At 32.0% G+C, this 25,595-nt stretch overlaps 1 protein-coding gene across 2 annotated transcripts; it reads left to right on the forward strand.

The window, feature by feature from the left end:
• The first annotated feature begins 97 nt into the window (after positions 1-97).
• Positions 98-24,134, forward strand: LOC132757010 (uncharacterized). 2 transcript variants are annotated; one of them, XM_060748182.1, is made up of 2 exons: positions 98-175; positions 19,671-24,134. In XM_060748182.1, exon 2 carries the CDS (start codon positions 19,734-19,736, stop codon positions 23,040-23,042), a length of 3,309 nt encoding a protein of 1,102 aa, XP_060604165.1. In that variant the 5' UTR covers positions 98-175; positions 19,671-19,733; the 3' UTR covers positions 23,043-24,134. The 2 variants fall into 2 exon arrangements, with proteins under 2 accessions (XP_060604165.1, XP_060604164.1); XM_060748181.1 differs by having other exon boundaries at positions 159-298.
• Positions 24,135-25,595: the final 1,461 nt, after the last annotated feature.

The following is a 25,595-nucleotide window of genomic DNA, read 5'->3' on the forward strand; positions in this document are numbered from 1 at the left end:
TTACGTGTTTTTACAATTATGTTATTTCTACATTAAAAATCTATTTTTAGAAGCCTGTCTTTAAATATTTCAAGTTTTGAATATGTTTTCATTTATTCCAGTCAGCCAATAAACGTGTTCATTACACACAGCTAAGGTAGCTTTATTATATTCTCCATCTGCATAATTCAGACAGGTAAATACACTATACTTATATTTAACTTTACTGCCTCATTCTCTGAAAAATCGATGTACTAACCAAGTGGAACTATTTTTTCTTGAACTCTTTGTTTCAATGGATAAACAACTAGGCGCAAAGGTATGTACTGGGATTGTTTTTGTTTAGTTTTTAATGATTCCACTTTGATAATGTTTTCCTGAATGCATTGTAGTACAATTTTTGATGATCTTTAAAATTTACTAGAGCTTTGATATGTTATGTATCAGCAAAAATATGTTTTATAAAGTCTTGGGAATAATTCGTTACGTGATTAGCCAAATGTTGGATTCAGAAGTTCGATATTTTCTTACTGCTTATACAATAAACCTTGCATATCAATATTTTTTGATAAATCTATTACAAATTTATATCATTCCCAAACATAATCTATATTCGCCTTCTATAAAATCCACGATTAAGAAGCGCATACAGAAGCGCATTCTTCAAACTTCTTGACCCCCGACAGGTTACATTAAGATTTGTACGAAATTGAGTGGAAACTGGAGAAGATATGTTTAACACATGTATATAACGTATCTCTGATAGTTTCTATGAATGAATCATCAACTCTCAGCTGCTCTAGTACCTTGTAAAACATTACTGATAAGCCTACCTTCTTGTTCTGCCATAATCTTGATTTTATATCTCAATAGAAAAAATATGAATGCACGGATATTTACTCCTATTTGAAGAGTAATATTTAATATATAAAGTGAATGAATGCTTATATATATGCAATTATTATTTATAATCAGCATCATGTTTTAAGGTTGTTTTGCATTCTGCAAATTTTGCTTTGAATAAGGTCAGAATAAACTGACATTGGAACATCATTGGAACGCCATACTTTCGTGAAAATGTAACAAATACCAGCTAGATTAGCTTAGATCTCTTTTTATATGTAGCTTAAAGACACATTTAGTCTCAGTTTCTTCTGTAGAAAGGGTAGACACGTGTGTAACAATGTTGTAGACATGTGAGATGCTTATCATCTAAATGAAACAACATTGATTGTGAAATAAATTGTCAAAAAGGTAGCAAAATGTAAACAAAGTTATACCCTTTATAATTCATTTAATACAGATATACATATACACGGCTATGTTACATACAGGTACTATCATACTTTTACTGACTACATTGCAATAAAATTATAATATAGTAAGGTTATATTGCATTTTGTTATAAAGAAATGCAATTAAGGATGCCATATCTGTTTTAAACGTTTAACATTACAAAGGAATCTAACGTGAGATTTTTGTCTGATAAATAAAGTAACTAACGTTATTATCTAGTTAAAAAGAGGGAATATTTAAACTACTATTTATTTACACAGGGTAAACAAATAAGTCATATACAAAAATAGAATAAATTGGTGTGTTATTATTTGTTTTGGCGGCATTCCGTACTAAACATGTGTGCTAAAGTAAACATGCTTTCATATCGAGACGTCTTATCATTGACAAAAGATTCTTAACCAATCAGTCAATTCAATGATACAATAAAGGGTATATGTGTCCGTATTTAATATAAAGTATTTTTTTCTAAATATCATACGTTGTTGAAACTGAAAATCAATCAGTAGTTAAAAGTTACATGTGAACTAAGATTCGACATGATTTCATTGCATTGTGGTTTGTAACATTGACCATTTTCCTAAATAATTAATAACAGATTTATAAATACAATTATGTAACAAAAACAGTCTGCATTTTTATTTCCAATGGAAGAGCGTTTAAAAAGAAGTGATTATCTTTTGCAATAAAATCATACGTGTATCTGTAGAAAAAAAACAACATTTAAAATGCCAACATGTAGTGTTTGGCGTTGGATCTATGTTATGTGCATGGTGTAAAGTGTTTTGTCTCAAGAACGCAGTCAAACACCACGCCATTGTGTATGTCGCCTTATCCGGTTTTATTAATTCCTTTATTTTCAAGGACTGACAGTTGATGTTTATGCACAAAAATAGTTAACTTGTCTTCTTCCCGACACAAGTCTTCGTAAACAAACAAATAAATGTGTAGATAGAGAATAAATTGGCTTCCACTATAATGTGTTTTGGCTTCAGTCTGTATTTACGTACATGAGTAAGACATCAAGATAGAACATAACATTCCAAAAGAAATGAAATAATTTAGTTGTCTCATGTCATTTACAAGGTAAGTGTATCAAATTATAAAACTTCTTATCAAAGCAATAAAACAAAATTGACTTTTAAAGTGTTTCAAATCATATTTATTTATAATTAACAAAAAATAATATTATAAAAAAATGTTAAAGATTTTAAATGTGATACTTTGCATTTCAATCGTAAAGTTTAAAAATTCAAGTATATATTTATCAATAGGTTTTACATGGGCGAATATATTCTTAATAGATAAGTTTCAATGTAGTGTTTGTAAAAGTGTTGTATTCTAAAGCCAGAATGTGCTAGAATAAACTCAAAAGAAGTTAAACATCTGTGCGGAAGGTGAAAAAGCAGTTATATCAATCATTCATTATGTTAGGGTAATCAGATGCAGTTATATAGGCATTGCTGGAGACAGAGAGGGTGTGTGTTAATATTTAGGTAGCAGATGTTGTAAATAATCTTAATATCAAAATATAGTAAATATACAATTTCGTAGGAATTAAATTTGAATTCAATTTGTTATATAAATAGTTAATTGATTTGATTTGTAGTTTCATCTTTAATGTATTATATTAATACAGAAAGTATTCAAATAAAATGGTAATAGCAGGTTACTGTTTGACTTAAGTATAATGATTAGTTTGAACCACATCTTAGATGAGGAAGCCTTATAGTGCGTTGAAAAAACGAATGTAACTTACGCAAGTACCGTTACCGAGTCAATGTAAATGGTCAAGTAAATGGTCAAGAATATGAACAGTCGTAAATCATTATTTACCAAACTTATGTTTCAATTTGAAATTAAACAATTTCTCTGGCTATTTTTGTACTGTATCACTATGATAGGTGCAGCACCAGAGACTAGCATTATCCTACTGAATATAAGATTCTTTGAACCTTAAAACGACAATGTAAATGTAAGTTGAGAAAATAATTAAATGGCAAAAGTAGGTTCACGTTATCATGAAATGTCAGATAAAATTTAAGATTTTTTTAGATTTATCTCCCGATTTCTTGATTTTCTCGCGATTTATATTTAGATGTTTAGTAGGTCTTGCCAAATAAGATAAGAATATTTTTTGTTTGAACACATCAATGAAAGAATATGAAAACACACAGGAGTACTTTACAGAGAGGAGAATCTGAAATCCGAAGATTGTGTTACCAGGGGCTGTTATCTTTGAAGCAGAAGTATCCTAAAAAGGAGAAAATATTGTCGTGTTCATGTTACATCTGATACAGCTCATGTTCATTTTTTAAGTTACAAAAAACTAATACCTTGAACAACAAGCAATGCTTACAGTTATCACAACTTCCCGAAGGAAAAATAGAATTACAACACCAGAATGTGGTGAATAAGCTGCGATGAAATATATTCCGTGGTTGGTCTCAAATTCAAGCCCTTCTAATTAGGCATCGGTGCATTAGTATACCAACCCTTACGCATTTATAGTGTTTTAAATTCATTTTCATTGTGATATGAAATTGTCTAGTTTATAAGATTAAATTTTGATTACTCTAAACAATTTTATAAACGAATACGTTAAACATAGGCTTGAAAGAACAACGCAAGTTATAGTTTATTTGTCCCTACTTCATTATCTTAAGATACAGACTTAAGTTGGCCGGTATAACGCTTCAATAAAACAAGAGTATTCTCTGATAAAATTGATGTTTATTAACATTGGTTGCATATGGGCGTCGCTTTTTGACATACAAAAATTGCGTATACGCAAAATGTTACTTCCGTTGATATGGGAATCTCGCACAGTTAAAATCTTCTAAACAATGCAATAATAATTCCAAAGGGACAAAAGATCATTTTTAACAATATTATCTATGCACTGTGCAATACACAAACAAACTCTGCATTATTCATCTATAGGCAAATAAACAAACATTATGAAATAGATCTAATCGTAACTAGTTACATATAGACAATGATTGACATATTTGCTAAAGGAACCAAACAGTTTCATGCAGCAGGACAATATTGATATTAATCATTACAGTCTCTAAGCTTTCATTCATATACATGTATATTACTCTGTGTTTTATTTCTATATTGTATTGCATCTTTTTGACGCACGTGTTTTGTACATATACAAACGTATGGATATAAATGTATATTACTCTATGTTTTATACTTATACTGTATTGTACATTCGGATTCATAATTATACACATGTATTGATATACATATATAAGGTATTGTCACGCATGTTTTACATTATGAAAACATATCACACCGAAACCTAAATTTATATATTATATTTCCACTCTATTGATTCTTCCATGTGAGGTACTTACTGAACATTTAAAGATTTTAACCGTCATATGACCTAAATTGTGTTGATGCGCCGTAAAACCAAATCAAAACAAAGAGTTAGACCCAACGCAGTTGTAAATCGTAAGTCATACATTCCATTCTCTACAAATGTTTGATTGAATAAACACAATTAGATTATCTCTTATAGAAAACTTGTTTATTTCCATTTATTCATATTTTAATTCAGAAAACGACATACAATTTTATGGCCATAGGTAACATTGATATTTTGTAACGATATAGTATGATACGTAACGTTCTATAATCTGGTGATGGTGATGCTATAACACCACCTGTTACAAACATAACCTATGGTAACGTACTATGGTAAATAATCGAAACAAAAAGTGTTGTGTACAAAATAGTTCTCAGTGGCATCTTTGAGGAAAACAAAAACTAAAACAAATATGTCAGTGAACTTTTTCTTCTTACGTCATGCAATGCTGATTATCAGGTAGCAAAAGTACAATAGTAGCACAAGAATTTATTTTCGTGGGTTCTGTTTTGTTTTATCAATGAACCAATGAATTTGTCGGTGCAAATGTTTTGAAGTGTATCATGTTTCAATAATGACCTGACTTAGCTCGGGTAGAAAGATAGGCCAACCAGTACTTTATCTTGCTGAGTTTCATCATTTTAATACTTTCAAATCCATAAAAATCACCATAGAAAGAAGGACAAGTCCATTCAAATATCCAACGGGTTGCTGGTTACATTAATAAATGTTCAATTTATACCTTTTTAAGAGGAACGGTGACCTACTGGTTAAGATGACTGCATCACAACACAGAGATCATGGGTTCGATCTCTATTTGGAACACGACCATGTTTCTTCATATGACACCAGTACTGGTTGGTTCCAGGAAGCGGACTCGAAAGTGATTAATATAAGTTGTAAGAACTTGTTTTGCAATCGAGCTTAAATAGGTATGTTTCAACCAAATGTTCAATTTATATATCTATTTCTTTTTATATCTATATCAAAAGTCCGAATTCTTTATATTTCCTAGCTACTCGATCAGTACTGGATATATATGTTTATCCATAATGATATTCACATCGGGCTTCTTCTATCTTTTCCCTGTAATTGAACAGCAGGTGAAAATGATGAATTAAGTCTGCTTTATAATAAGAAAGGAGTATACATGTAAGTTCATCAAACATATTTGCCATGAAATTGCGTAAAGCAGAACTATTTAGAGAAGTATCTAAATGATTTTTTTTGAAGTATTATATAAACGTTTCAATGAGTAATCTAGTTTTAGTTTAGTTTTATTTAAATCTTATAATAAATTTTGATGAAAGTTGGATAATAAAATTGCATAATGTTAAAGTAGTCTGACACAAACTGCTTCAAGTAGCTTGATACAAATTGATGAATAAATAGGTGTCAACCTTTGATTATTCAATATAAGTTTGTGATAAGAAGTGCATCAATCAAATTGCGTCTACATGTTGCTTAATGGTCCTTTAATCCAAAGTCTTAAATGTTTTTACTATTATTTCTCAAAAACCGTTGTGTTTGTTGGTCTGTTAAAGTTCCTGAACAGTCGCTCATTGGCCATATATTTAAACCATATTTGGTTACATTTGCATTTTTAGAATTTAGTATTTATACTTGTCAAACATGATCCTAATCCTTTATTTAAAACTTACACAACGCGGTTTTGCCTTTTTCAAAGAAAGAAGAAGTAAAAAAAACGTAAAATCTGCAGGTGCATTTTATAGATGATGCTTAATGAAAAATTAATGTGTTTCGTTGTTGTTGAGTTTTGGAAAATTGTAATATCTCAATGATTAAAAACGTTATATTTCAATATACAATATACTATAATAAATTAATAAGTATCTATATGTAATAAATGACACTATTTATTAGAAGCGGTGTTGAAAATCGGTTTAATTGACATCCGAAATGATTGTGCGGTATACTTAATATTTGTTGGGTCTTGTTGTATGGGAATAAGCAAACATGACCAAGGCGTATGAAGTTCTAACAATCGTTAAATTAAAAGAATTGTAAACTCTCTTATTAAACGCAACGAACTTGAACGATATATGCCTAAGCCGTAATGATATATGTCGTGAGACTTTTATCAATTAACCTGGTTTGCACTCTAATTATAAACAAAATTTATTAATTTGATTTCCTAAAGTTGACATTAATCTCAGTTTTTCATCTTAGATTTTGTTTCCGTAGCTCTTCAAGTGGTCTCCATTTTAAATGCTCACAAAAGCAGGTAAATTTTTTTTTCTGCAGGCTCCACACTTCACATCGGTGTTGTTGTGTCTTCTGATTCTTCGTAATACTTCCTGTGTTTAAGATTCAATTCTACACTAGCCGGTGCTAAGGGGTATGCACAAGCGATATGTCTGCTCCCATCATCCCTTATGTACAGATTTTACAAAATCAGCTCTACATTTATCATCTTTATACATATTCTGCATTTCTTCAACGAATCTCCAATCAAAATTCTTATAAATATATGCTTTAATTTGGAACATCATTGGCAACTCCCAACTGCCAATGGTAAGCTCGCTTATTGATAGTTCCATGGTAAAACAAAAACCAAGCACGGTGATATCTGTTTAGCATGATCTCGGTATTGTTGATTATGAAATGGAACATAATCAGAAAATGTCATAAAAACACCTGTTATGATAACAAATAACATAGTTATAGTTATCTTGGGTTATCCGTAAAAAGTTATAAATAAAAATGCAGTAATGTATTAACGATTTCCTAGCAACATCTTTTAACGTTACTGAAATTAAGTACCTTTTGCCACCGGTTATCAAAATGTTATCTTTTATTCACACATAGGCACTCAACTTCATATTGAAAGGATAATTAGAAAGCAACTTACAAAATACTGGTAGAGTTAAAGTAAATTTAGGTGAAAAGTTCTGTTAAATGCGTCATACTACCATAGCTGTGATGTAAAATTATGGCTGCAAGGGCAAAAGAATCTGGTGGAATGAAATTAATAAATGTCAGATATCATAAAACTTTATCTTTTCAACTTATGGTAATCTTTCGGTGTAAACCTTTGTTAGGGCAAAAACACGATCATACAAAACTCCTCCATGTAACTTACTAAACTTCATAAAGTCATTGATCTATCACAACCATCTGAATTTGATTTTTCAATACTCATATTTATAATGTAAGAAAAGGCTATAGAATAACGGTAGGTTCATGAATATACATCCATTAAACAAAAATACATTGTATCTTTTTTAATTTTTTCTCACTGGTCAGATCATGAAAGAGCAGTTTTCAGTTGTACAACACTGCTAACTATTATAGTCTTATCCAATGTTTTGCTTCTCGGCGAAAATTACTTGTCATAATCTACTTTTCTGTTTACATATTAATTTACAATTTTATGATATGTCTTCACATATATTCATACTATGGTAAAGTTATGACAAAATAGCTTATATACATTTTATGATAGATTAGCTTTGTTTCACCTTGATAAGTTCATGAACTAGGAAAAGGTAACATACTTCGCATACTAAACAATTTCATACGGTCATTTCTGATAATAATTTTTGACTGACCACTGGACACCTGGTATTATCATCTTTACAATCATTCATTCACCTAGGTTATCAAACAATCTGATAATCTTTCCGGCATTTACCTTGACTTATCCACTTATATATACACAAATATAAGTGCCGTGAACAATCTAACAAGACATCACAGATTACATTCATTATAGTTTATAACCCTGCCCCCAGAATTGTATACGTTTCTGTAGAGAAGGCTTGGTTATTGTGAGAAAATATTACGCATAATTCACCACTTTGAAAGAAAAGTAAAATGATATATAAGATAAACATATTAAGAGGTGTCATACCCCTGCTGCAATTATAAATAAAAAGCAATATAAAATAAAGTTTGACCTTAAATATGATCTCCAAGAATCTTTCCTATTTACGAATGGCATTTGTTTGATGAAGTATGTAATTGCAATGACGAATGCTTATATGATAACAAACACACAAAGAGATGTTTTTCGCACGAGTCTCTTATTCAGAATTAAGTTATTTCAAGATGTTAGTCTGCACGATTTATCTGATATAGACAAAAATAATAAAATATTTTGAATTAAGACAACATTCTAAAACGTGAACATCAATAAGTTTTAAATCATGATTGGGCAAAAATTTAAGTGAGAAATAGAACAAAAATATCATTTTCACGAACATTTGATGATGTCTTCTACATAAGTGCCTTTTTAGAGAAATGGTTATTTTTATATCGTTACAGAATATTCCAGTAAATTTAAAGACGTTTTCCGGAGTTTTCATAAAGACATATAGGCAAAATTAAAAGTTTTCAATAGAATTTCTTTAAACTTGGCATGTTATTAGAATATGATAACTGAAACATTTTAAACGGAAAAAAAACTTTGGAGTCACCGTTCTCATTTTCTAGTTATCTGCCCTTGAATGGAATCGTTAAATTCAAGGGCACATAATTTACAATGAAGCAAAACAATACATTTTTTCTTCTTATATTCATGAAGCTTACTTTTGTCTTAGTCAATGTGCAAAATTTCTAGAACAAATTTAGAGTGGATAGTTCTTTCCCCACTTCTTCTCTTAACCTGTACTTTTTTTCTTAAAAATTGGCTAATGTTTTATGAATTTAAATTACTCTTTTTTTCATTGAAAAAAATTAACAGAAACGAAATAAGGCATTGCATGTAATTATGTATAGTATTCAACAATAAAAAGAAAAACATTATCCAGAAGTAAAAACAAGAATTCATTTACGTATGTATAAGTTATCTGCCCTTTAAATGACCTCAAATAAACAGAAAATTCTGATTAAGGGGCAGATAACTCAAAACGAGAACGATGACCCCAATTTTTTTCCCGCTTAAAATGTTTCTGTTATCATATTCTAACAACATGCCAAGTTAAAAGAAATTCTATAGAACAGTTTCAATTTTGCCTATATGTCTAAATGAAAACTCCCGATAACGTCATTAAACTCCCTTTTTATCTTTTCTTTCAATCTATCGCTTTAATTTCAAATAAATTTTATACAATAGCTGAGCTTCACTTAAATGGGACTATACAATTTATCCCGAAATCGAGACAACTTTTAAGAATATTTATCTTTTTCTCTTTTCAAACATTATATTGACAATTGAAATTTATATACTAGTTTTTTATAAGTTTTTTTCACGAATGATAATAAGACCATTTTATATATTAAAGGGACTCCACTGATGTTTTCGACACGGCAGGACTAGAAATATTTTTAGATTTTTTTTTAATTTGATGTAGGTCTATACCAATCACTTTTGTGCAAAGTTTCACACATAAATTATGCTCACTTAGTTTTTTCCCAGAATAATCAAGTAAATATTTATTTTTATACTTTACATGGTCGAATATATTCATAAAAAACAGTAATGTACAATCTAGTTTGTGTAAAAATGGTGTATTGTAAAGCCAGAATTTGCTAGAATGAACTCAAAAGATGTTAAACATGTTGCAGTTGTATCAATCATTCATTATGTTAGGGTAATCAGAAACATTTAAATAGGCATTGCTGGAGACAGAGTGGGTGTGTGTTTATATTTAGGTAGCAGATGTTGTAAATAATCTCATTGTATAATTTGAATATCAAAATTGAGTAAATATAGAATTTCATTTGAATTAAATTTGAATTTAATGTGTTATATAAATAGTTAATTGATTTCATTTGTAGTTTCTTCTATAATGTATGTATAATTTCAATCAAGAAAGTATTAAAATAAAATGTAAATATCAGGTTACTGTTTGCCTTAAGTATAATAATAAGTTTGAAGCACATTGTAGATGAGGAAGCCTTCTTGGCAAAAATTATGCTAAACCTTTTACAAATATAGTACGTTGAAAAACGAATGGAACTACGCAAGAAATGTTCCGAGTCAATGTAAATGGTCAAGTAAATGGTCAAGAATGTCAATAGTCGTAAATCATTATTTACCAAACTTATGTTTCCATTTGAAATGAAACAATTATTCTGTGTATAACAGTATCACTTGGACAGGTGCATCATCATAGAGACTAGCATTATCCTACTGAATATAAGATTCTTTGAACCTTAAAACGACAATGTAAATGTAAGTTAAGAAAATAATTAAATGGCAAAAGTAGGTTCCCTCTATCATGACATATCGGATAAAATTTGAGATTTTTTTTATACCCCCGCACAACAAAGTTGTAAGGGGGGTATACTGGAATCAGGTTGTCCGTCCGGCCGTCCGTCCGGCCGTCCGTCCGGCCGTCGGTTTTTTCTTGTCCGCCCAATAACTTAAGACTCCTTTGACCTTTAGTCTTCATATTTGGCATGGAGTTTAGTCACGATTAGTAGATGACCCTTCTTGATTTTGAGGTCACCAGGTCAAAGGTCAAGGTCACAGGGGCCTTGACTTCAAAAAGCTTGTCCGTCCAATAACTGAAGAATCCTTTGACCCACAGTCTTCAAATTTTGCATGAAGATTAGTCCTCAATTAGTAGAAGACCCCTATTGATTTTGAGACCACCAAGTCAAAGGTCAAAGTCACAGGGGCCTTGACTTCAAAAAGCTTGTTTGCCCAATAACCTAAGAATCCTTTGACCTACAGTCTTCATATTTTGCATGAAGGTTAGTCACGATTAGAAGATGACCCTTATTGATTTTGAGGTCACCAGGTCAAAGGTCAAGGTCACAGGGGCCTTGACTTTAGAAAGCTTCTCCATCCAATAACTGAAGAATCCATTGACCTACAGTCTTCATATTTGGCATGGAGGTTAGTCATGATTAGTAGATGACCCCTATTGATTTTGAGGTCACCAGGTCAAAGGTCAAGGTCACAAGGGCCTTGACTTCAAAAAGCTTGTCCGCCCAATAACTTAAGATTCCTTTGACCCATAGTCTTCATATTTGGCATTGAGGTTAGTCATGATTAGTAGATGACCCCTATTGACTTTGAGGTCACCAGGTCAAAGGTCAAGGTCACAGGGGCCTTGACTTCAAAAAGCTTGTCCGCCAAATAACTTAATATTCCTTTGACCCACAGTCTTCATATTTGGCATGGAAGTTAATCATGATTAGTAGATGACCCCTATTGACTTTGAGGTCACCAGGTCAAAGGTCAAGGTCACAGGTGCCTTGACTTTAAAAAGCTTGTCCGCCCAATAACTTAAGATTCCTTTGACCCACAGTCTTCATATTTGTCATGGAGGTTAGTCATGATTAGTAGATGACCCCTATTGACTTTAAGGTTATCAGGTCAAAGGTCAAGGTCACAGGGGCCTTTACTTCATAAAGCTTGTCCGTCCAATAACTTAAGATTCTTGACCCACAGTCTTCATATTTGGCATGGAGGTTAGTCATGATTAGTAGATGACCCCTATTGACTTTGAGGTCACCAGGTCAAAGGTCATGGTCACAGGGGCCTTGACTATAAAAAGCTTGTCTGCCCAATAACTTTAGATGCCTTTGACCCACAGTCTTCATATTTGGAATGGAGGTTAGTCATGATTAGTAGATGACCCCTTTTGATTTTGAGGTCACTGGATCAAAGGTCAAGGTCACAGGGACCTAGACAAAAAAAAGCTTTTCTTCTCAATTGCTAAAGAATGCCTGTCGGCAGTGTATTGATTTTGACATTTTCACATTTGAATCATGTAGAATACATAATCATGTAGAATACATAACTTAGCGATGCACTGGCTTAGTAACCTCAGATTTGGCAGGGAGGTTGTCCTTGAGCTCTAAATGGCCACTGTTGATTCTGACAAAGTGGTATGCGGGGGTATTCTCGCCATGATAGTGGCAGTTCTAGTTAGATTTATCTCTTGTTTTCTTGATTTTCTCGCGATTTATATTTAGGCGTTTAGTAGGTCTTGCCAACTTAAATAAGAATATTTTTTGTTTGAACACATCAATAAAAGAATAAGAAAGCACACAAGAGTACTTTACAGAGAGGAGAATCTGAAATTACCACGGGCTGTTATCTTTGAAGCAGAAGTTTCCTAAAAAGAAATAAGATTGTCGTGTTCATGTTACATTTGATAGAGCTCAAATTTATTTTTTAAGTTACAAAAAAACTAAGACATTTAACAACAAGCAACTGCTAACTGTATGCCATTTTATTATCAGAATTTCTCGAAGGAAAATAAATAAAATAACAGCACTAGGATGTGGTGAAGAAGCATAGATGAAATATTACTTGTGGCTGGTCTCAAAATATGTTCGTGTATGAGCTTTACACATATATAGTGGTCTAAATTTAGTTTCATTGCGGTGTGAAATTGTTAATTTTATAATATTAAGCTTTGTTTACTCAAACGAATACGTTTGAACATATGCTTGCGAAAAGGAGCAAACTTAGTTAATTTGTCCGACTTCATTATCGTTTTTTTAAGATACAGGCTTTATTTGGCCGGAATAGCGCTAGAATAAAACAAAATCTGATAAAATTGATATTTACTTACATTTTCGGCATATCGACCTCGCTTTTTGAAATACAAAAATTGTGCTTGCGCAAAATTTTACTTCCGTTGAGAAGGGAATCTCAACAGTTCAAATTGTCTTAACAATGCAATAATAATTCCAAAGTTGCAGAGACAAAAGATCCAGGGTATTCCATTTTTTTGTTCGAAAATTACCTATTAAATGTGAGATACACGAACAAACAGCTGCCAATACGACTCTGCATTATTTATCTATAGGCAAATATACAAACATTATCAAATAGATCTGATCGTAACTTGCTGTATATAGATCATGATTGACAAATTTGCTATAGGAACCAAACAGTAACGTGCAGCAGGGCAATATTGAAGTTAATTATTATAGTCTCTAATTTCATTAATATACATGTATATTACTCTATGCTTTATGCTTATACTGTATTGTATCATTTAGACGAGCATCTTTTGTTCATATACACATGTATAGTTATACATAAATATTGTACGTCACCCATATTATTACATTATTCAAATATATCATATCGAAACTTTTATTTACATATTATATTTCTACTATATTGACTCTTCCATGTGAGGTGCTTTCTGGCCATTTAAAGATTTAAACCGCAATATTACCTAAATTATGTTAGTACGCCGTAAAACCAAATCAAACAAACAGACCCAACTTAGCTATAAAACGTAAGCAATACATTCATTTCTGTACGCGCATTTAATTGAAATAATACACATATTAAGGGAAACTTTGTTATATGTACTTATTATTATTTTAACTTAAAACACGGCATACAATTGTATGGCCATAAGTAACATTAATATTATGTAACGACATAGTTTGAAACACAACGTTGAATAATCTGTTGATGCTATAAAACCACCTGTTACTTACATAACCTATAGTTAGGTACTGTGGTAAATGATCGAAACAAAACGTGTTGTGTACAAAATATTTCTCAGTGGCATCTTTGAGGAAAACAAAAACTGAAACAAATATGAGCCGCGTCACGAAAAAAACCAACATAATGGGTTTGCGACCAGCATGGATCGAGACCAGCCTGCGCATCCGCGCAGTCTGATCAGGATCCATGCTGTTCGCTTACAAACCTTATAACAAGTAGAGAAACTGATAGCGAACAGCATGGATCCTGAACAGATTGCGCGGATGCGCAGGCTGGTCTCGATCCATGCTAGTCGCAAACCCATTATGTTGGTTTTGTCGTGACGCGGCTCATATGTCAATGAACTTATACCTTCTTACGTCTTGAAATGCCGATTGTCAGGTAGCACAAATACAATAGTATAACAAGAATTTATTTTTCACGAGTTCTGTTTTGTTTTATCATTGAACCAACCAATTTGTTGGTGCAAATATCTTTAAGTGTATCATTAAGCTTGTCTTAGCTCGGGTAGAAAGTCAAACCAACCAGAACTTCATCTTACTATGCATACAGCTTAGTTTCATTATTTTTATTACTTTCAAATCCATAAAAATCTTAATAGGAAGAAGAGTGCGTCCAATTCAAATATTCACCGGGTTATTGATTAGGTTAATAAATGTTCAATTTATATATCTATATCTTTATATATCTATATTAAAAGTCCGACTGCCTTATATTTCCTGGCGAATCGGTCAGTACTAAATAATGTGTCTATAAAGTTTTCTTTATCCATAATTTTATCCGAATCGGACTTTTTATGTGCTTTTTTCCTGTCATAAAACAGCAGGTGAAAATGATGGATTGAGTCGGTTTTATTATAAGAAAGGAATATAAGTTATTTACACTTTTGCTATGCATTTGTGTTAAGCAGGAACGTTCAGAAAAGAATCTAAATAAAACTCATTCATCTCAAGGTCTTATATTAAATTTTGATGTAAGTTGGATAATTAAATCGCTTTAAGTAGCTTGATACAAATTGATGAATAAATATGTGTCAACCTTTGATTATTCAATATAAGTTTGTGATAAAGGGTACAAATAAGTAAGTAGCTACTACATGCCACTTAAAGGTCTTTAAATCGCACGCCTAAAATGTTTTTAGTTTTATTTCTTAAAAACTTGTTTTTAGTGTTCTGTTTTAGTTTTTGAACAGTCGCTCATTGGCTATATATTTAAACCATATTTAGTTCCATTTGCATTTTTGGAATTTAGTATTGATACTCGTCAAACATGCTCCTAATCCTTTATCTAAAACATATACAACTAGGTTTTGCCTTTTTCTAAAGAAGACATAAACCTTAAAACTCCAGGTGCATCTTATAGATGATGCTTAATGTAAGGTGTAACATTGTTGTTGATTTCTTGAAAAAATGTATTATCTCAATGATTAAATCAGTTACATTTTAATATATAATATGCTTTAATAAAAAAACACTTGTTATTATAAGTGGTTGAAACATTTAAATGAAATCAGTATAAATAACATTCGAAATGATTGTGCAGTATACTTATTTTGTTGGGTTGTAATTACGCCATAAATTGGGAATAAGCAAACATGACCAAGACGTATGAAGTTCTAACAATCGTTAAATACAAGGAATTGTAAAATTTCTTATTAAACGCATCGAACTTGGAACAGTATTTTATTACATACGCCTTTTTGATAGTTGCCGTGAGACTTTTATCTATCAACCTTGCATTTCACTCTGAATTTGACGACTTGGAAACTTAAACTTGACTTTTATCTTTAAACGAGTTTGCATTTTTCATCTTAAATTTTGTTTCCTTAGCTCTTCAATGGGTCTGCATTTAAATGCTCGCAAAAGAAGATGATTAATGTTTTCTGCAGGTTCGTGTTCCATACTTCATATCGGCGTTGTTGTATCTTTCTGTAACTTCATAATACTTACTGTTCAATACTGCACTGCTAAGGGACATGTACGAGAGACATTGCTGCTTCCATCATCTCTTTTGTACAGATTTAACCAATTCGGCTGTGCATTTTCACCGTTATTTTCTTAATTTCTGTAACGGATCTCCCCTTTTCAGAATTCTAATAGATAAAATTATGCATTACTTTTGGAAATTCATTGGTATCTTCCAACTCCCAATGGTAATCTCGCTTATTTACAGTTCCATGTCAAACACATAAGCACGGTGATATCTGTTTAACATGATCTCGCTTTTTTTAGGTTATGAAATGGAACATGATCAGAAAATGTCATAAGAGCACCTGTTTGTTAATGATAACAAATAACATTATATTATACTTATCTTGGGTTATCCTTAAAAGTTATATATAAAAATGCAGTAATGTATTAACGATTTCCAACATTAGCAACATCTTTTAACGTTACTGAAAATAAGTGCCTTTGCGAGCAGTTATCAAAACGTTATCTTTTTTTTCACAAATAGGCACTCAACTTCATATTGATTGGAACAGAGTAACTTACAAAATACTGGTAGTGTTAAAGGGAATTCAAGTGCAAAAATTCTGTTAATTGCATCATAATACCATAGCCATGATGTATTATTATGGCCACAAGGGCAAAAGAAACTATGGAAATGAAATAAATGAATGTCAGAGGTCATTATACTTTATCTGCTCATCTTAAGACTATTTGTCTTGGTGTAAACCTTTTTTCTATATTAACAACATGATCATACAATGATGATTATGTTTTTTTAAGTCTGATCCATTGTTTTGTTTCTCGGGGTAAAATCACTTGTCATACAATACATTTCTGTTTAAATATTAATTTACTGTTTACGATATGTCTTAACATATAATCATTCTCTGGTAAAGTTATAATAAAATAGCTTACAAACATTTATAATAGATAAGCTTTGTTTCACCTTGGTGAGTTCATGAACTAGGAAAAGGTAACATACTTCGCATACTAAACCATTTCACACGGTCATTTCTGATAATAATTTCTAGACTAACCACTGGTCACCTGGTATTATCATCTTTACATACATTTATTCACCTAGGTTATCAAACAATCTGATAATCTTTCCGGTATTTACCTTGACTTATCCACTTAGACATACATAAATATCAGCGCCGTGAACAACCTAACAAGACATCACATATTACATTCATTAGAGTTTATCATCCTGCCCCCAGAATTTTATACATTTCTCTTGTGATGGCTCGGTTACTGTGAGGAATGTTATGCATAATTCAACCATTTGAAATAAAAGTAAAATGATATATAAGATAAGCATATCAAATGTGCCATACCCTGTTGCAACTGTTTATAAAAGCAATATAAAATGAAGTTTGACCTTAAATAAGATCTCCAAGAATCTTTCTTATTTACGTATAGCATTTGTTTGAGGAAATATGTTATTGCAATATAATAATAATGATGAATATCTCATATGTGTAAAAGAACGTTTATATGATAACAAACACACAAAGAAAATGTTTTTCGCACGAGTCTCTCATTCAGAATAAAATCATTTCAAGATGTTAGTACACATATTTTCTCCTGCACTGTGTTATCTGATATAGACAAAAAATAATAAAATATTCAGAATTAAGACAACATTCTAAAACGTGAACATCAATGAGTTTCAAATCATGACTGGGTAAATATTTACGTGAGAAATATAACAAAAATATATCATTTTATGATGTCTTTTACATAAGTGCGTTTATAAAGAAATGGTTATTTTTATATGGATACAGAATATGCCAGTAAGTTTAAATATTTCAATATACTAGTTTCATTTCATCATTTCTGGCAGCCCACCGCCCTAATTTCAAATATTTTTTTTATATAAAAGCTGAGCTTTTCATAGAATATAAATATTTTACTCTTGTCCAACATTCTTTTGGCAATTGAAATTTACTACATGTTACAGTTTTTTTAAAATAAAATTTGATGTGAGGTCTATACCAATAGCTTCCTGTGCAAAATTCCAGATATAAATTATGCTCACTCATTTTTTCCAGAATAATCAAAATGACATAAAATGAATAGTAAAAACGCTTTCAAGTCATAAAGGGCTAGGAATCATAATTGTATTTTGGAAAATATTCTCTCTTTTAATATTTGCAAGTTTTAAGTGTCCCAGTTGTATCATGGCTAATTTTTTTTTAAATGTTTGAAGACTTTTTGACCTTTGTGAATCTCCTTTAAGACGTCGGTTTTGTTGTTTTGTTGTTGTTGTTGTTCTTTTATAAACTGGAAATTTGTAGATACCGTAATAGTTACAATCACGTCTATAATAAGTAACAGACAATATGATTTGAAATGAAACAGATATACAAAACTAGAAACACAATCGAGTAAGCTATATTTTAATATAACCTGGATATTTACCTGTTTTTCTTTTTTTATCAGATTGAGACAAAAATGCTGAAACACTCCATTTATAAAAATGAAAAGATAATCATGTTCTCATCCAATATCATGATAAAGTTTGCTTCCAGGACTAGAATCAGCACACCTAGCTGTCTGAGCGCAAGATCTGACAACGCTGATAAATAGTTCTACACCGCAATAAAATTTGCAACGAATTTAAAACTTAACTTGGAAGCTTTCTATACTTAATTTTTTCCCCAGATTTATGTACATAAATGCCGCTACTTTAAACAAGTAGTATATCTATGTATAATATTAATTAGTGACAGCAAATCATCGAATTCACCATTAATATTGAATATCACATTTCTGCGTGTAACCTAAAAGTTATTTTAATTTCGATATAAAGAGATAATTCCAAAACTTCGATATTCCAGATTCAGTGACCAAAGCTTCGTTTTAAAATCAGTTTTCTTTTCGTTAATTTGTGACCAAAATTTAATCTCAATATATACATGAATTTTGTTGGGACTGAGACCAGAATTTAATGTCATTGTGATGTGACTCAATATGTCGATCGAGTGACGTCATAATGTTACTTACATTGAGGTAATTTACTACACTACATTTAGTGACCAAGAAAATGAAAAATAAACCAATAAATTTCCTGCTCGGTTAACTACCGATTTTTAAATATATGTTATATACCAGATATAAACCGATTTGGTGAACTTTAGATTGCACGATAACAACAGCGTTTGGGCAAATTAAAAAACAAAACGAAAACTTTACAACTGCCAACTACCTGAGTACCAAGCCACAATGCATTAACATTGATTCAGAGGCAAGATCTTAAAAAGATTTAACCTTGCAAATCTTGAAACTTATATATTTATATCAATAGCTAATCTGATAATAATTTCCCCATGATATAAAAAATATCTAGTGCTTAAAACATATACCATCTAGTGAACATGTGGCATAAGAAGCTTAGATAAGAGAAATTGTGTTGGAAAAATATATCTTATTTTCCATAAAAAAGGGGCATTAAACTTCTAAATTCCGTTATATAAAGTAGAGTTGAATGAGTCAAACTTTACTTTATGGTTTACGGCGGATTTAATTGAAGACAGGTGTTTTCTATTATTTAAGAAATGCGGCCACAGTACAAAATTTTCAATCTATTTTTATAGGAAATGATTGAAATAGGTAACAGGTTCATTTTCAAAAACGGGATTATCATGATGTTGTTTTGATATTTCAGATGTAGTAGATGGCTGGCAGAAGATGGCATGTGCCGCACCTCTAACCTTTTACCAATAGGTACATGAGTGATTCGGAACAAGATGTAACCCTAACTGTTGTGTCCGCCTCGCTTTCTTGTCGCTTTCCTTCTTTGGTGCCTAATGTAACTGAATCAACGCACGATTCCAACTGTACGAGTTTACCTGCCGATGACGTCTACGAATCTAGCAAAATATCTTCAGGCTCAAATAATACAGTCATTGATGCGAGTACTGCTGGTCATGAAATTATAGATTTTTCAGGATCAGATTTTGAGAATAATACAACATTTGTTAGAAACGCTCAAAATATTGAAGAATTATCGAGGAAGACACTTGATGAGAATAATATAGTTTATTGTCCTGGAAATGCTATCCAGAATACAACGAATGCAATCGAATATGAGTTAAAGCATTGTGTTGAAAAATCATCAGGTGGTCCTCGAGATAGCTTTAATGTTGTAGGTACTCATGATAATCACAATAAAAATGATTCAAATTGCATTACTTCTGAAACGATTTGTACAGATTCATTAATTGACAAATTTTTGTTTACACAAATTTGTAAAAATGCTTCAGAACGAGAAACGAAGGAAAACCGTCTGACAGAAGACAATTTTTCCGGATCAACTGATGGGACTTTGCAGAACTCTGAAGAGTCCAGTGACCACGAAGAATCATTATTAGATAATACACAAGATTCTAAAAGGTTTAGCGTCAGAAATCATTCGAACATGGGAAACAAACAAGCACAAGCTCAAAAAGTTCAAAGTGATGATGACACGCCGGACGACGGTAGAACAAAATGCTGCCAAGTGCCAAAAAGAAAACTTAAAGAAAAAGTTAACCGATCAAATAGAACTAGCCGAAACGAAGACCTTAATTTCGATTCAAACGAGGTCTATCCTTTCGAGGGACGAAGTAGAAGCGAACAGGAAATAAATGAACCCGTTGAGCTAGAGCCATTTGAAATTGTAGAAACCGATGATATAAAGTTTGTACCAGGTGCAGGCACTTCTGATGTAATAAAATCTATAAGTGAACCTAGATTTACAACAATAGCCGAAGAACCTTCACCTTCAGAAGAAATTCAAATCCCAGGAATATCTACAGAAACATGTCCAAATGTCCCATTTTACATAGACAAAGGAAATAGACTAGTTGAACCTGGAACTGCTACAGCGCATTCAACATTTGAATTTAAACAGGCTAAACCCAAAACAAAACTTGCTAAGATAACATCAGAACAACGTCAACACAATTATGAGAACGTGACTAGAATAGAAGAATCAGTTGAGCCAAATGCTGCCTTACGAAAAGCATCTTCAAGTAGTTCAAAATCTAATTCAAGTTCCAGCAGTAAGGACATCAGTCGTAAAAACTCAAAGGATGCAATGCAAAAACCTTCGAGAAAAGGAAAATCAAAAACTTCAGTTGATTCTGCTGATGCTTGTCTTGTAGAACAAGATGACAGAGGAAACAAACCGAAAAAAGAAAATGAACAAAAAACACAGTCTATTCGAGATAGTGAAATTGACAGAAAAATTGATAGTGTTTTAATGCTTACGCAAACAATGTTTTCACAGACCAAGGTAACAGAAGATCAGGATAAAGATAAATCCGAACCTGTCGCATTAAATCAGTATGAAAATGTCGGAGTTTGTGCAAAACTTGAACCCAGTGGTATAGTTATAAGACACAAGGATTCAAATATATCTGACAAACCATTTCAGGAAACTGCACAGAATAACAAAACGTGCACCGGTAATAATTGTGAAGAACCAAAAGAAGTAAATGAGGTAAGCAGGAGAAGAAATCACTATTCGCATTTGTCTAAAGACATTGTTGAAATATCTGACAGCGGTACGTTGATAATTAAATCATTAGCTGATTTACCCTCTGAGAGATCAACAGAGGAAGTCGAAGTCGAGCAAAGAGATGAACACAGTCATTCTGTAAGTTTAAGTAGTGATGACATTCATGACAATACTGATTTGAAAGTGCCATATGAAACAATTGACAGACTTTCTGTAGAAAATAGAATCTACACAAATGACTCAATTAGCAATGTGGATGACAATGACAAACTGACTGAAAACGTCCCTCCACCTTCTCCATTAGCAATGGAAGTTCTAGAAGAAGAGGAAGAAGATGCGTTTGAAGAGGATGACGATACTGTTGACTATGGAGAAGACGATAGACGAAAAAGTGAGATTTTGGAATTCACAGAAAATGTTTGCAAACGTTTGTCACACTTATTGGAAGCTATGTCAGATGAAGATAATGGGACAGAAGATAATGCAACTGCAGACAGTCCAGAGCGGAAACGTAAGAATTACGAAGACCATATTTATGAAACAATAGATGGTCTTTCAAAACTAGAGAAGAGTAGAGACCATTCAGACAATAAGAGATCCAATAGTGATAATGAGAAAACAAAAGTTAGACAACAAGACAAAATGTCTGACTTTTCGTGTAGTCTGAAGTGTACGTCAGACGAATTGGAAAATAGCAAAAACCAGCAAAATCCTGCTTCAGATGATGACTTGCCAGAATATTTCGATCCTCGGCAGCTTCCGCCTCCTGAGATATTTGATGATATTGCATCTAGTGAAGATGATAGTTTGTTATCGGAAGAGATTTCGAACGTTGTAAGTGCCAAAACAATGAGCTTCCAAGGTTTTCAGTATGATAACATTGTCTTAGAAAATAAAGACAAAAACTTTTCGTTACCTATACAATCTTTCGGAAATGGTTTGATGAATGATGCTACACCGCTAATTACAACTGAAGATCTAAGAGACATTACACCTACTGCTGAAGCTCATCCGAGACACACTGCTCTTCCAGAACTTGCGAAGGCGGAAGAAGAAACGCCAGTACAATTTGACACATCTGGACGACAGTCAGCCACGTGTACCGAATCAGATATTGACGTTTCTGAGCATCGTGACGACTTAAGTACAGATAGTATGCTGGCTGATGACGAAGCCGAGGAAACGATGGAAATTTTGTTCACAAAAACTTACACGGAACCTGTAGAAGGGGCTGAAGTATTTCTTAGTTGCACAGTAGTTAACAGTGCATATAAAGATGAAAGGAAGAAAAGTGAAACATGGTTATCAGACGAAGCACTAGAGTATTTTGAAGCTAATGCATCTGAAGTTATGTCTACTGCCTTTCTCAAGGCTAAAAAGGAAATGAAAGACATTCAAGTTTGCTTACAAAGCTTGCGCCAACAAATGGAACATTTTCATAGCGATTGTGACGATATCAGTCTGCCTGAAATACCCGTGGATTCCCTTTCACCTGACTATTTCGGTATCCCTATGAGGAAAGCTGTAACAGACTAATGTATTCACTATTTATTACTAACAAATTTATTATCGCTTTTACTCGTATTACAGTCTCTTTTTCATTTTATCTGTATGTTACATCATATATATCATAGTTATTTCGTGTGTTATTCAATTTCTGTTTTACATTGTTGTCGTATCGTCTTTGCAGTATAGTGTATCATTTGAAAGATAAGAAAGTATTTATTAATTCAAATAGCTTTTGGGTTTAGAATATCAGGTTTTGCTACAAACAAATGAATTATGTTGAATAAACAAAATATTAACATCGAAGTTAATATAAAAAATAGAATTTGCTTAAACGATTATTGAATGATAATAAATATTTTTTTCAATGACATAACGAAACCTTTTTGCCAGGATCTGTAGAAATGAACTTGATGATTTATTATGGTTCAATATTGAATTGTTTTTGTCAAGATATAGGTTTTCTGTAGCTACAACTAGTCGTTTTCGAAAAGTAAAAGTGTATATATTACACAGTCAATTTAAAGAACATTTTAAAACCTCTGAGTAATTATTGTAGGGACAATGACTTGCCTTAACCATCAGGGTGAAGTCAGGTAGGTCTGTATATCTGTAAAGCCGGGTTTAACACTACACTTTCCATACTGAAATTGCGTAATCAAAGTTCCTCACGTTAACAGATGTACGAAAATCAAAGAAAGAATATCAACAAACAGATCATAATAAGTGGAGAATATAGCATCTACAAATCCTGGTACACTAGAATTATCTCTTACATATTTGCATACAAATTTAATTTATGCAAAATCATTTCAGATACAGAATGTCTTAAAACGCATGTAAATTTTAATTTAATTTTTCACCTAATGTGTTTCTTTTTTTTTCCATTAACCATTGTATTCATTACTCAGTTTCACGCCATATTAATTAATGTTGAATACAGCTCATTATTATACATAATTACTAAACTCAAAATTTGAAATTTTCATTTCAGTACAACAGATTTGCATGGATGTTTTTTGTATATTTTGACTGATCTTATCTGCTAGTTTACTGTTTGTGCTGCATTTGTCAAAACATTGATATATCAAAGCATTGGACAGAATAGATGTCTTGTTTTTATTTTTTGTCTCGGGTTTTTCTTTTTCCAAACCCAATCAATGTCTTCTTTAAGAGATTCTGTTTTTTCTTTACTTTTTTATAAAAGGAATTTTAGTTATTGCTCTTTATCGAATTGGTTAAAAGATTGAAGATGTGTTTAGTGTATTCAATAACAGATTTATAAATTGTTCTCGTTATAATGGCATTAGCAATTGACCACATATTGGATGTCTTAGCAGAAACAATTACACTAGTAGTGTCGTGATTGAAGGATGAACACATAAGTTATTGACGTTATAGGGAGCGTGAGGGATGTTGCACATTATGTATAGACTCAATCAAACCGAGTCTGCAATTTTCATGTAATTTTGTTGTGATTAATGCTTCCAAGGGATCACTTTATCAATTGACAGTTTAACAATAGCTATCATAATGTTGCGTTGACTTACAAACATTTGAAACAGTTCCGACGAACTATTTTGCATTGTAGTGTATTCGGAAGTGAATGCTGATAGCTTGAATACTTCCGGGTGAACGATTTCTAAATTTTGGTAAAACTGCTTCTACGAATACTTCGTAAACACATTTATAATCTTTCACATTCCAACTAGTTTACGGAAAGTCGGTGGATCTATTTATGTACTCGCTCGTGCCTGAAATAATGCACAGAGAGGCACCGGAAGTCTTTATCCACCAGTAAATATTGGACAGTCACCGAATGTCATTAACAGTGTCGGTGTGACATAAAAAGAAAACAGTCCATCTTCCAAATGACTCAGCCTTGACAATTGTAGCTCTACAATAATAATATTTAAATTATCTTTGAAATATAAAAAGTATCATACTCGTAGCTGAATCATTCATTAATTCAAATAATACTGAATAGTAGTTATCTTACAGTTACATTACATACAAAACTTCTATGATCAAATTTGACAGATTTCTTGGTCTGTTAAGCATTTCCAATATAGTTAGTGAACATAAATGGTCATAGCAAATGTTTGGTCTACATTTTTAATCTGACATGATTGCACTTTAAAACTGTCATGTGTTCTTAGAATTTTCTCTTTTGTGCGAGTCTAATGGACATTTTTCTCGTAGTTAAATCCCATCTGCCCCTCTTAGAATGAATATTAACTTAAAGATTGAAATAGCTGTGCAGTATTTCAATCGCTCATAAATATGCACCGTGCATTTCTGCTTCATTGTACTGAACAGGGAAAGTAACCGCTGCGAAAAGTGTAGTGTATCCAGCATCGGTTACTTCCCCTACTCACTACGTGCGAGGAGGTTGGTATAAAATATTTACTGGTATTACATAAGAGACCGTGGACTTTACACGTGTATTTAGGGTTAAATATCATATGTTAAGTAGGATTAGAAAACATATATTAAATTAACGCCAACAACTTTTATTACCTTAATCCATATAACCGCAATGTCAAACTATCGCTTTTAAAGAGCGGGAAGATGTTTATTTAT

This window comes from Ruditapes philippinarum, unplaced genomic scaffold, assembly GCF_026571515.1.
Source record: "Ruditapes philippinarum isolate M1 unplaced genomic scaffold, ASM2657151v2 ctg114_1_1_1_1, whole genome shotgun sequence".
In the NCBI taxonomy this organism is placed as follows: domain Eukaryota; kingdom Metazoa; phylum Mollusca; class Bivalvia; order Venerida; family Veneridae; genus Ruditapes; species Ruditapes philippinarum.